Below are 13,612 nucleotides of genomic sequence, written 5' to 3'. Positions count from 1 at the left end.
GTGTATTAATTCCTAGAAGTGAGGGTTATCACTTTAAAAAAGCATAACAAATTGTTGAGATTTGCAAGAGCGACAATGTCAAGTCAAATTTCCTAATATGCAAATACTGGGGTTCAGCAAGTTATCATCTGTAAAGTAAATCCTGTAGATGAAGCCACAACCTGAGAGTTGAACAAAGCATACAAGATTACATGACGATACGTCACTCGAACGGTTAGCTCAGTTGGAAGAGCACTCGCACGGAACGCGAGAGGTCGTGGGTTCGAGTCCCGCATCGTTCATAAAATTTTGTTTTTAAATTTAATTTTTTTACAGTATTGAAATTCTTCATACAAATATGTAGGTACGTTTATGCATTTCTGTTGAAATTCATCTGATGTTACAAGATAGAAGATGATAACAAACTATCAGATGACCCTTATGTATGCATGTCTGTTCACCACTTCAATTAAAAAAAGAACTGACTAAGGCGAACCAAGTGGACTGTAAAATTGCCTCTATCGTTCCTTTCGTGAAGGTCGATACGTGAAAATAGAGCGCATTGCTGGTGTTGATTTAAATAAACAATATTGGTGTAGTAGGCAGTGAACTAATCTTTAAAAAAGCGTCCAAGTGCGAGTCAGCCTCGCCCATGAAGGGTTCCGTAGCAACAAGTAACATAATATAAAAATTCTTGTAGTTCGTTGTAACTTGGACCGATGTTTTAATAATATTCTGGTTTCTTTTACTCTACTAACTATACCTCGTTCAAACCAATTTTTGGTGGAAGATTGCATGGTAATGTACACACATTTTACCACTTTGGAAGTGTCTCGCGCATACTACTCAATTTAGAAAAAAACTATATTAGAAACCTCAATATCATTTTTGAACATCAATCCATGTATGGGTTTGATGAAAAAAATTTTGAGTTTCAGTTCTAAGTATTTTATTCTATTTTTGTGTGAAATTTTAATGCGATTTACAGAATAGGTACATCTACTTAACAAGTTTCAACAGTATTTAGTTCTTATATTTTCGGTAGAAAATGGCTGTGATATACGGACGGACAGACACACAGACATGTCGAATGCATAAGGGTTCCGTTCATTGCCATTTGGCTACGGAATCCTAAAAATTGCACCCTACACATTATTATTAATATTATTGAGTTTATCGTGAATCTATCATTCAACGGAATTTTTGTACGCGATTATCGCCCACTCGATTCATTAGAAAATTTGCATGTATCAAGGAAAGAAGGCAATACAATATTTTCATTACGTTTGCCTTGCAATCTATGATAACAGGATATTTTAAAAAATATCTTTAAAAAATGATATAAAGAGAAATCGAGCCTTTAAATCATTAGCATTTTAGTAGCTGTTTATTAAGACCTAATAAAAAATTCTATACTCTATAACAATAAATTATTATTATAACAATAAGTCTACTTGCTACAGAACATACTTTCTATGTTTATAAATTATTTTCTAGTATATAAAGCGCATTATTTAAGATATATTTTTAAAACTTATAATTTATTTTTAATGATTATCATACCATGACGGCGATGCTAGTAACGAGTCAGACAAAAAATGTGCTTTGTACGGAAAAGTACGAGAGTAGTAGGAGAGTAGAGTATTGGTATAGTCTCGTACTTTTCAGTACACAGGACTAGTGTACCGCATATGCTGCAGAACTAAGTCAACTAACTAGACTCAAAGCATTAACCATAACCATGTCGTATCATCCTGGAAACACCACACAAGGAAGTCCATTCCCAGTTTTATTATACACTAGCTGATGCCCGCGACTTTGTTCGCGTAGATAAATGGTTTTTAAAAATAATAAGCAAGTTTGGAATTGAAGATTATCTTATGTCCTACTCCAGTTCCGATTCCCGTTTTCGCTCCCGTTCCCAACATATTATATGAATATTATTTCGAGGAAGATTGCTATGGCAAACTAAACCTACTATTGGTATAGTTATAGCTCATCGAAGTGAAATTCAGCTTTTTATAAATCCCGCGGGTACCATGGAATATTCCGCCTATGTCCTTTCCCAAGCTCTAGTCTATCGGTGTACCAAATTTTATCAAAATACTTTCGTTGCTCTGGCGTAAAAGCGTAACAAACAAACTTACATTAATAATATTAGTAGGGATTGAAGAATGCAGACATTACCTAAATAATTATAAAAGGTATTTCTTGCGAAGTGAGTCTTGAATATTGGACAGGCTATGGGCATTGTTCGATGTGTTCACCGCGAGGCAAAACACATAGTATCACAGTTTCATAAACAATGAGTTCACGGAATCTATTCGATTCCAGCTATCAGTTTTTTAATACAAATATTTAAGTTTCCGCTTAAATTCCCAGTCAATTTACATTTATGTGGGAGCGTTATCAGCTGGATATTACGAGATTTTAGCGGAGAGGTGTACTAAGCTTGTTTTTACAGGTGCATCCTAGACAAAATGTACATAATATGTAACGCTCAGCTTTATAACACTCGTTCGTGTAAAGTCGGCTCGAGTCTACTATATGAGTTATAATTTTTGAATATGTAACAAAAAAAAGAATTATATTTCGTATTAGACTCGCCTTCGCGAAATTTTCTCATCTGTCATATTGCATTACTAGGAGTTTCAAAAAGGGGACTTCTGTGCATACCTATGTATGATCACGAGATTAAATACTCAAGTGCGAGGATTTTACGATACTTTCTACCAGCTAATTCGCGATAGGGAAGCCATAGTAAAATGTAGCATTTAAGCCTGAAGATTCAAAATATTTTTTTATGGAATAGGAGGACAAACGAGCGTACGGGTCACCTGGTGTTAAGTGATCATCGCCGCCCACACTCTCCTGCAACACCAGAGGAATCACAAGAGCGTTGCCGGCCTTTAAGGAAGGTGTACGCGCTTTTCTTGAAGGTACCCATGTCGTATCGTCCCGGAAACACCGCACAAGGAAGCTCATTCCACAGCTTCGTGGTACGAGGAAGAAAGCTCCTTGAAAACCGCACTGTGGAGGACCGCCACACATCCAGATGGTGGGGATGATATCCTAATTTGTGGCGTGTCGTGCGAAGAATAACACTGATCCTATTGAATAAAATAATAATGAATTTACAAACAAAACATGCCATTATTTTCATACTATACTTACATCACTAATTACGGGATAACAGACTGTCCCGCTACAAAAGTTAATTGCAAACTACCCGAATTTTTATACTTCCCGAATTCAAATCCAAATTCAAATATTTTTATTCAAAATAGGATGCGACATCACTTATTGAAAGTCAAAAACCTACCACCCATTCCAAAATGAATGCCTCAGGCCTGAGAAGAATGGGCGCAACAAACTCAGCGGGCTTTTTTTTTCATCAAAAATATGTTTTACAATTAAAGTAACATTTACAAAGTAACATTGTACAATTAAACTTATTATTTAATTGCCAGAGGGCGGTCGCTCCATTCCCAATCTGTGATATCATTAAGAAAGTCATTTATGTTATAGTAACCTTTACCACACAAACGTTTTTTAACAATTCTTTTGAATAATGTAATACTTTTGTTTTGAACATTTTCTGGGATCCTGTTGTAAAAGCATATACATCGCCCCACAAAAGACTTGCTAACTCTAATCGAGCTAGATGTCGTCCTTTTCTATATTATTCATTTCCAATTATACATTATAAAATGGCAGTCATATTTCGATCCATTTGCGGTTTTAGCATTTCGTAACCGATTTTTGGACATGATGTCACAGATATGTGTATAATGTGACAGATAAGCGTTTTCTTTACTAATATGGATTTGTTGATTCAGACTGACATATTGAAATGCAGGTCGGGGATTGGAACAACATATTATTTATAGTCTAGTGTCCACGCGGACGATGTCGCGGATAGCAGCTAGTTCTACATTATCTTTAAGCTAGAGATGTAATATTAAAAGACGCCGATAGTATAAATTAATTTTAGAAAATTAAACGTAATCGAGGACTCGAAATTAAACAGATATATTGCATAAAATGACACCATGGTTAACACTGCGTTTAATATTAATGTAAAAATTTCAAAAGTATTTATTTCAAACCTATTTGAGTTTCAACATTAGATCATACAGTAGTCCGTGAGAAATTTGTATCTGAATACTTAACGCCCTCAACGATATTCGAGATAAAGGTGACCTCTCCAGACTGATATTTCTGTAACATCAAAAGAGATTGTGCAAAGTGCTTCAGCGAGTAACTCTGAAGTACCTGCCATCCACAAAATATAATGCACTAACAAGATACGAATAATTCTGAGATAGAATTACGACGAGGTCGAGTTGCGTCTTCCCAGCTTTTTGTTGATTGGTTGCGGGTTGGATCCTGTTGGAATCATTGCATATTTTCCAAAATTTTGGTATCTATTGATTTAGCTGGGCTTTTTACGTACTTATCCTCTTGATTAGACCTTTCATCTATCTTCATTACTCCAACCAGCCCAGGCCATTCCAAAAAGGTCATTCAGCCACGCTCCTACACTTCGCAGGAGCGTAATGTGTCGTTTCTTCTGCATGATGCATACTCTACATAAAGTATTATCCATCAAGACGTTTTTTTTAAGAGGGGGCAACGGTAAATAGGCATCCGCCCATGGACATCCGCAGCGCAGTTACAATCAGGGGTCAAGAGATGCGTTGCTGGCCTTCAAGTTGGAAGTTTGCCTTCATCATGAAGGTCCCTAAGTTGTATAGGTTGTAAAACTGCAGCCAGTAATTGATTCCACAAAGTAGCTGTGCAAAGTGTGTGTTTTTTTTTTTAAGAAAGTAAGGGACGAGACGAACGGGACGTCAGCTGATGGTAATTGATGCGCCCTGCCCATTACAATGCAGTGCCGCTCAGGATTCTTGAAAAAACCCAAAAATTCTGAGCAGCACTACAACTGCGCTCGTCACCTTGAGACAAGGTGTTAAGTCTCATTTGCCCAGTAATTTCACTAGCTACGGCGCCCTTTAGACCGAAACACAGTGATGCTTACACTTTACTGCTTCACGGCAGAAATAGGCGCCGTTGTGGTACCCATAATCTAGCCGGCATCCTGTGCAAAGGAGCCTCCCACTGGTAAAAAGGTAAGAAATTTCTCGAAAACTCGTGATTGTAGAATGCCAGATGTCAAAAATCATAAATAGGTGTTGTTTTTATGAATTTTGGCCCTTTTCAGTCGACTAGACTAAATTGCGAAGTTATCCTTTTAATGCCATATCCAATTTATTATTTACTATAAGTGAGCCTCATCCGTTAATTTGCGTATATGTTCTTTTATTTGTACGTGAGGTATGGGTATGGAGGGGTGCCAGTCTATACATTATAGCCTCAGATATCCTTTTGGCCAGCTCATCTGCTGAGTCATTAACCATTAAACTGTTACGTCCTGTGATTCTTTGTCGGGTTACTCTAATCGTATTTGCAATGGATTGGAGTGTGTTGTGGCATTCCAATACAAGGACAGAAGTTTCGGTATAGTTTTGTAGTACTTAAAGTACAGTTAACAGACCGGGATGATTTTTATATCTAAGATCTCTGACTGCAATTGTCTGTGCCGGTCTGGTAATACTAATTCATCCTGTTTGGTAGTGTGGTCAATTTATTATTATTTAGGCTATTCGGTAGCCACTGGCTCCAATTCTGTGTGTTGATTTGGATCCGACTATGTATATCCATTATCCAGATTACATCGGTGCTAGATTTATCTTTTGATATCAACTCATCAGGGGATTCTGTGTCAGGCTCAGATTACGCTATTTTTATCTTTTTTTTTGTTATATTACAGCAAAGGAAGGAAAAAATATCATCATATTTAAACCATTATACCCAAAACCTTCCTCATCAATTACTCTGGCTTTTACTGAAAACCACATAAAAAACAGTTCAGTAGTTTTTGAACCTATTGTAAACCAACAACTGGGACTTTGTTTTAAATATGCAGTGATGTTTATTTGCATAATGATAATATTTATTTTGTCTGATGTCTATAACTCTCTTGAAATTTTGTCTCACGAAGATTGTTACAACAAGCTACAACTTTACTATCTATCAAAATTTGCATAACAAGACTGATAAAAATTAGACTAAGTATTAGCAATGGAAGAAGCTATCATCACTATCAAATTGACCCACTTTCCTAAAAAGCAGGTAATTAATATGACAAGATAACAATTTTTGTGTTAAGTATGCTTGCATTGATCAATGTGGAAATAATTATGTTACCTACATAGTCAGACCATAATTTCTGTCGGGACTTTTAGTATTATTTCAAAAAATGATATCTTAAAAAATCACTTTACTATTCTATTCTACCAACATTTTCATTAATCTACAACATCTTATGAATGAAATTATAACCAGGACTAGCCTAGTATTTTTTAAGTAACATAATATATAAAAATAATAACAGTAGAACTAGTTTGTTGCAATATGAAGAATTTAAAGCCAGTACAGGAATAAGGAGCAACTTCAGTGTGCTCAACACAAAGAGGCCTTGAGTGAACACTAGAGGGTTTGGCAGGCCAGGCCACCACAGGTCTATCTACACAACATCTGATGTCAGCAGGCACGAGATTGCCAGCAGTGGATTGCATTGGATCCGATGGCAATGATGATGGTTTCATCTAATAAAATGAATAAATTTAAAAACATTCCTGACAAGTTTCAAAATATACTTTTAAATTTAATTACTTACATTATTTTGCAAAATTAGAAATCTTGAAAAAGCTTGTGCAGCAATAATTAGTTAAAAATTCTGAATTAAGGATTCACTTAGGTCACTAGGATGAAACAAATAGATTTTCCCAATACAAGTGTCCTACACAAATGTCAACCACTAAAATGTAAATGGAATATTTGAAAAAACTATATTTTATTATTTATTACTATTGACCATATTGATTATGGTCAAAGACCAGGTTGATTATAATTTACGGTGTTTAAATCAACTATTACTAATAATTTAATTAATGTTCAACCATATTACCCTTAATAATGCAAATAAGTCTTTTGTCTTACAATACAATACTAAATATATATGCACATGTTGCAAGGACAAGTAGAACATGATGAGGACAAGGTATTTACTTTATACTCAGCAAACATTTAAATATATATGCAAGTATGTTGGAATGTTACAAATACTATTGCATTGTAAACCTCTCAAAATAATTTATTGAAAACTACATGATATCACAAGATATAAAAAATTAATTACTGTACTTTTATTTGGATGACTTGATTAAACAGCTCATTATAATACATATTAATATTTGCAGCTGCTTCATCAGAATTAAAGAAATTCACTATATGTTTATACCAAAACCTAGGGCTCTCAGCACCTATCAACAGTTAACTTTATATAATAGCACTAGCTGACCCAGCAAATATTGTATTGCCGATATTAAAATAGCAATAAAAAAGTAACTGTTAATCATAGATGGGTGAAAATTTGAAGTTGTATGTATTTTTTAATGCTGACTCATAATCAAACAAATTTAAAAAATATGTTAAAAAAATTAAAAAAACATTGGTGTGGCCCACCCTTAACATTTAGAGGGATGAAAAAGAATTAGATGATGTCCGATTCTCAGACTAACCCAATATGCACTCAAAATTTCATGAGAATCGGTCAAGCTGTTTCAAAGGAGTTTAACTACAAACACCGCAACATGAGAATTTTATATATTAGATAAATAAAGTTCTTGACATTGACAGAGTAGGCAAGTCTTCCTAAATTCAAAAAGAAGCTAAGGGACTACTTCCTATCACAATATATAGTGACGAAATTAATTTAGTATCTTTTTAGTACCTTTATATTATCATAATCTTACTTGTTTTATTTTTATTTTATTTTTAAGTTAACTTTGATTGTATATTATTGTTCATGGCACTAGAACCAGCTAGTTGACTGTTACAGCTTGCTGGAGCTTATAATATCTAGGCCCCCTTTTTTCTTGTTTTTTCTGCTTCTAACTAGTATCTCTTTTGCAAGCTGTGGCCATGTAAGTGTGTCTTTTCTGTCAATTTAACAGAAATATTTTTCTTTTTTTTTGTTAGCTTAATAACTAATTATTGTAACCTGTTGATTGTCCTTAAATAAATAAATAAAATATATATACAAATTCTATGTGTATGTAGTCATAGGAATCAAACAAATATATACCTTAATTTATACTGATATAATATACAGCTGGTCATATATATATATATTTTTTTTTAATTGTTATGCTCATGTGTCAATTTTTAATATGTTAAGAAGATTGATATAAAGAAGTTGATGATACTGCTATTACCAAATGACTCAAAACATTATAAGACTTAATAGATGGTATTAATTAATCAAAACACATACTTGGTATGTAATATTTTAGTTATGAAATTATTGTTTTATTCTGACTATGAATTTGGCAGAATTGAAATAATATTATATAAATATTGGAGGGAAAACTTTAATTGAATAGCTTATAAACAAATTGTTCTATTTATTTAGCAAGAGTTTGGCTGTGTTGAGATAATAAATATCTTTTTACTGTGATTAAAACCACAGTATAAAATTATAGTTAAATATTTATATATTATTCAGTTCAATAATATTGTGTAAGTAAATATTAAGATTATAATGTTTATACAACAAAAAAAATTTACAGTGAGAACAGTTACTATCATAACACTAAGATAAAAAAATATGATAATAGCAATTTTAAATCAGATTTCATCTATCTACTAAATAATCATTTAACTAATTGGGTACAAAATAGATAAATAAATCTTCTTATCGTCTTACCTGGAGGGCTTTCGGTTAAAATAGTTATTCCTGAGGGATCAACATGTGGTGGAAACGCCTCATACAAATCAGCTTCCTCTTCCAACACTGCGGACAACATTACTGAGGGCATCCCGGCTTGACAGCCTCACTAACAACAACACTTCACACTACACACACTGCCAAGTCACCCTTCAACACAAATCACACAGGTGAGACTCCAGACCCATCCCCCACAGTCACATTCATGGACCTTCCCGTGCACCTAAGTTAGATCCTGCTGCACCATCTTCAAATCTGAAACCAACAAGCTACTTGTAATCTCATGCTGTGAATGCAAATTATTTTATAAGCGAGAGTACGGCGATAAGATAAGCGCGGATAAGTGATTTAAATCGCGTACAAGATGAATCGCGGAGCAGATAATTAACCAATTATAATCAAACATTGTTCAGATCAGCTGATTGCTAACGCTGCCAGGAGGGGCTCGCTTTTTCAATTCTATTTTCGGATCGAATTTAAGCTGATCGGGCGATAGTCAATGTCAGTGCGCGAGATACGCCCGCGTCTTGTAATAAATGCTCGGAGCATATTGAGCAAGAGGTACTCACCGAAATCCTGACGGCAAATGATCGGGAGCAAAATGTGAGACTCCGTATTTACCGCTTTCGAGTCCCCGCGACGACTAACCAGAGTACCCAGTTCCCGGCGGCACGTAATCACGGATGGGATAATAATGTCGAGAGGGAGCCGACGCTTTTGCTTTGTCACTTAAGCGAACCACACAGTTCATCACACAGTTATATCATTTACTGAATGTACGCACGGATACATCACAGGATTAATTCACAGCTAATGAACTAAATTGCAACCACTGTCTCGTTTAATCGAATTATCAATGTATCCGGTGAAAGTTGTACATGAATTCTTATTACAATTTAACTCTTATGATGATGTACAATTGCTGACGCTTATTTAATCAAGCTTTATTCTAAGCAAAAACATTTAATCGAAAAGTTGTTCAAGTAAATTATATCGCTTATTGATTCTCATTTGTTGGACAAGGACAATAGTCAATACTCCATCCCGAATCCCGAAATTAGTACAGCCAGCAGAGCACGGCCTCCCTAAATTACAGTGGGAAATTAAATCTCAGTGTTGCCAATTGTCAATAAAAGTATTTCCTTATTTGCCGACGTACCTACACTTTGACGGTATACTAGGAACTACTGAAAATTCATTATAACTACAAAACTAGCTAGTTGCTGATAAATGAATTATTATTAAGAAAATTTAAAACATTTTAATTACAACTTAGATGAAGGATAAGGACTGCGTTATCATTCTTCAGGTAAATAAAAGAAAAGGTACAATAATTTCCAAATTGCTTGGAGCTCTAGTTCTACAGGGTACATCTGGTCTTTCAGATCTGAGTTCAGAGTATCAGAATCACAACATGAGTAGGATTAAGAGGTTGAAACACTAGACAAACATCACATTAAATACCTTAAGCAACATTGAATGAACACAATAATATTCTGTTGGGCATATTATGCCCACTTCATTTATTGAATTCCATCCGATCGAAATCAAGAAAAACTTTGAGGCAACTTTCGTAAAAAATTAAATCTTAATTCGAATTCAGATGACCATGGTAACAATTAAATATCAATTTACTACACTAAGTACATGGAAATGAAATGTTTTGCAGAGAAAAAGGCCAGGATTTACATTCCAAGTCGATATAGTAATATAACTTTTATAATATATTCACATAGCCAGCAATGTTACTATAATTATTGATTATCTAAACGTACCCAACAGATTACATTCCCCGTTTTTTTGTACAGAATGGGGAAATATAACTCCTAACTGCAGGCCTATTACGTATCTCAGTTGACAGTTTAACCTTTCCGGATCGGCGCGCTCCGGATCTCGCTGTACACTGTAGATCGGCAAGCTTCCGGCAATTTCGCGGCATTTTCCCCTTGTGTATTATTTTACGTGTAGTTATAAAAAGCTTATAACTAGGGTGATTTGAGTGACTGTCACTGAAAGCTATTGAAACAAGCTATAAGACCATGTATAAATTATTCATATTGTCTTTCTTTTTTATTTCACACAGACTTTTCATTCGAAAAAAAGTGTAAAAATAGGTATATTTTAAAATAAATATTGTTATTATTGTTAATTACTTGTTTCATTTATTTCCTTTTATGTTTTTGTAATGAATAGTATATGTTCATTATAAAATAAAGCTTAAATGATGATCACTTGTAGCCTTAATGCTGGGTTGCAAGTGCGCATTTGTGTCTTTTTCAGAAATCTGACTAAGTTGAAAATAATATTGTGATATAGGTATCTTATTATTATTTTTATCTCACGATTAAAATATTTGTAAAGTATTTTAATGAAATTGATTTTAATATTTTTCTTCTATTATATTTTGGTTTCAGCTGATGCTATTGTTACCAATGCTCGAAATACATAAAAGTAACTTACTAAAAGAATATCTTGATATCATTGATTTTAATTTTTTTTTGTACCTTTGACTTTGACGTTATAACTTATATTATGTCAATATGACCCAAACCAACCGTGGTCGTTTCGAACCTTAAAATCAATCACAACCACGGTTATAACGTGGAGCTGCGATTTAAAGATGTAATTAGTTAAAGTAGAACTTTTTTAATACCGTTTCTTTACAGTATTATAAAATCTCATTATTTTCCTTAGATTTTTCATTAGATTTTTTTGGTGAGTTGCTACGGAAAGTATAACTTAATTTGCTAGCTTACCAATAACTATAACAATAAAAAGTTATTATGGATATAATCTCCTCTGCGGGTTCTACACAGTACTAGGATGTAAGTGCAAATGAGAATACCTGTATGAATATGAAGCTATAAAGTAAAAAGAGGAAGCATCGGGCTCCATCCAAAACATAATATTATTTTTCCAATACTAGCTGTTCCAGAATATCTTCCAGAAAAAAGTTGAATCTTGTAAGGTAATATTTAGTATAAAGAGGCAAGAAATCGTCATTCTAAATCGATAATCAAGCAAAACGTTCACCTGCTGGTTAATGATATGTCCTTCTCAATGCACTGCCTTTGTTTTTTTACCAGTATACTTTAAAAACATGATATAATGAGTGGCATTAAAAGTTAAGTTTTTTTAGTGTATTTTTTTTTATGGAATAGGAGGACAAACGAGCGTACGGGTCACCTGGTGTTAAGTGATCACCGCCGCCCACACTCTCCGGCAACACCAGAGGAATCACAAGAGCGTTGCCGGCCTTTAAGGAAGGTTTACGCGCTTTTCTTGAAGGTACCCATGTCGTATCGTCCCGGAAACACCGCACAAGGAAGCTCATTCCACAGCTTCGTAGTACGAGGAAGAAAGCCGCACTGTGGAGGACCGCCACACATCCAGATGGTGGGGATGATATCGTAACTTGTGGCGTGACGTGCGAAGGTGAAATTCGGCGGCAGGAATCAGGTCGAACAGTTGTGCAGTTATTGCTCTGGCAACGGTGCGCTTCAAGATAAAACATAATGCTCGCACATTACTAGTTGACTGCAGAAAAAGACACCGCTGGGGTACCCACTTAGCCGGCTGAACGAACTTCCTTGAGCGGTGTTTCCGGGACGATATGACATGGGTACCTTCAAAAAAAGCGCGTACACCTTCCTTAAAGGCCGGCAACGCTCCTGTGATTCCTCTGGTGTTGCAAGAGATTGTGGGCGGCGGTGATCACACAACACAACAGGTGCGTACGCTCGTTTGTCCTCCTATTCCATAAAAAAAAACCTGCTAAGTATCCCATTTAAGGCCCCACCTCATATCGCTCAGTCGGGACAGAACAGCATGAGACTGGGAAAGTAAGCATATTGTATTCCGTAATGTTGACCATTCCTTCATGAAGTTTTCACTTCCATCATATAGTATTAAGACATAAATTAATTTGAATTGTTAAATTAAAATTCTTTATTTTATGCATTTTCTAGGATAATGTTGTAAAATAACATATCCCCACAAAATACTTACTTACTCAACCTAACCAAGTATTAGGCATAACAAGTTTATATTTGTTCCTGGCACCTGGTGTTAGAGCAAAGAAGTACAATTGTTCATTGACTGGCTGGTATGAATCATGACGTATGTTTGGATTTTTAGAGTGACTGCTGGTTTTTCTATGTCAAAAGAAAAACAAAAACTATCTATATATCTGTTGTGTCAGCTGAGGCTGAACGCTGTGTTTTTCTATTATTAATGTGCTATCTTTACCAAATATACTATATAACTGTATCTGCTATGTTATTATCAAACTCCTAATAGGTTATGGGCCCAGCACGTTCTTTAAAGAGTGCAGATGCAGTAAAAGCGCTAAAGTGTGCGTAAGTATATGTGAGTCGTGATGGCAAATAAAGAGAAGAACAGTAATACCTACGAGCTTCCTACACAGAGTACACACAGAGATATGACGGCTTCTACGAGTGCGGCCGGTTCAGGTCTTCCAGCGATAGAGAAATTAAGTGGAAACAGCAACTACAACAGTTGGAAATTCGATGTTTAGTGCATACTAGTACACGATGACTTATGGAAGTACGTGGAAAGCGTTCCAGCTGATGGAGACGCGGTTGCTAAACGGGGTGATCAACGGGTACGCACCAAGATCTGCCTGCTGATAGAGAACCAGTGTAAGGTACACGTTCGCAAGGCTACGACGGCGTATGCAACCTGGAACAATTTAAAAATCGCTTACGAGGACAAGGGTATCAACAACAGATGCAGACTGTTGTCGAGGCTGGTGAGCCT

At 35.2% G+C, this 13,612-nt stretch overlaps 2 protein-coding genes across 9 annotated transcripts in view; both read right to left on the bottom strand.

The window, feature by feature from the left end:
• LOC126979897 (GTPase-activating protein skywalker) overlaps nucleotides 1-9,918 on the bottom strand; it is a 100,358-nt gene extending 90,440 nt beyond the window's left edge. For 2 of the 5 annotated variants that reach the window (XM_050829480.1, XM_050829481.1), the window contains exons 1-2: nucleotides 9,403-9,910; nucleotides 8,813-9,088 (exon numbers count right to left, since the gene is read on the bottom strand). In XM_050829480.1, the coding sequence (XP_050685437.1) occupies nucleotides 8,813-8,924 (112 nt within the window). In that variant the 5' untranslated portion in view covers nucleotides 8,925-9,088; nucleotides 9,403-9,910. Of the gene's footprint in view, nucleotides 1-8,812; nucleotides 9,089-9,402 lie in introns of all 5 variants that reach the window. The other 3 variants (XM_050829477.1, XM_050829478.1, XM_050829476.1) reach the window with 3 other exon arrangements.
• LOC126979898 (endonuclease/exonuclease/phosphatase family domain-containing protein 1-like) overlaps nucleotides 1-13,612 on the bottom strand; it is a 301,297-nt gene that overhangs the window by 188,017 nt on the left and 99,668 nt on the right. The window contains exon 7 of one of the 4 annotated variants that reach the window (XR_007732910.1): nucleotides 2,782-2,816. The exons of 2 other annotated variants lie outside the window; for them this stretch is intronic. The gene's annotated coding sequence lies outside the window, so the exon portion shown is untranslated. Of the gene's footprint in view, nucleotides 1-2,781; nucleotides 2,817-11,976; nucleotides 12,020-13,612 lie in introns of those variants that run through there. One more of the 4 variants, XR_007732908.1, reaches the window with a different exon arrangement.

The sequence above is a fragment of the Leptidea sinapis genome, chromosome 4 (genome assembly GCF_905404315.1).
Source record: "Leptidea sinapis chromosome 4, ilLepSina1.1, whole genome shotgun sequence".
NCBI lineage: Eukaryota > Metazoa > Arthropoda > Insecta > Lepidoptera > Pieridae > Leptidea > Leptidea sinapis.
Note: the sequence above shows the minus strand (reverse complement) of the source record. Positions and strands in the feature narration are given on the sequence as shown.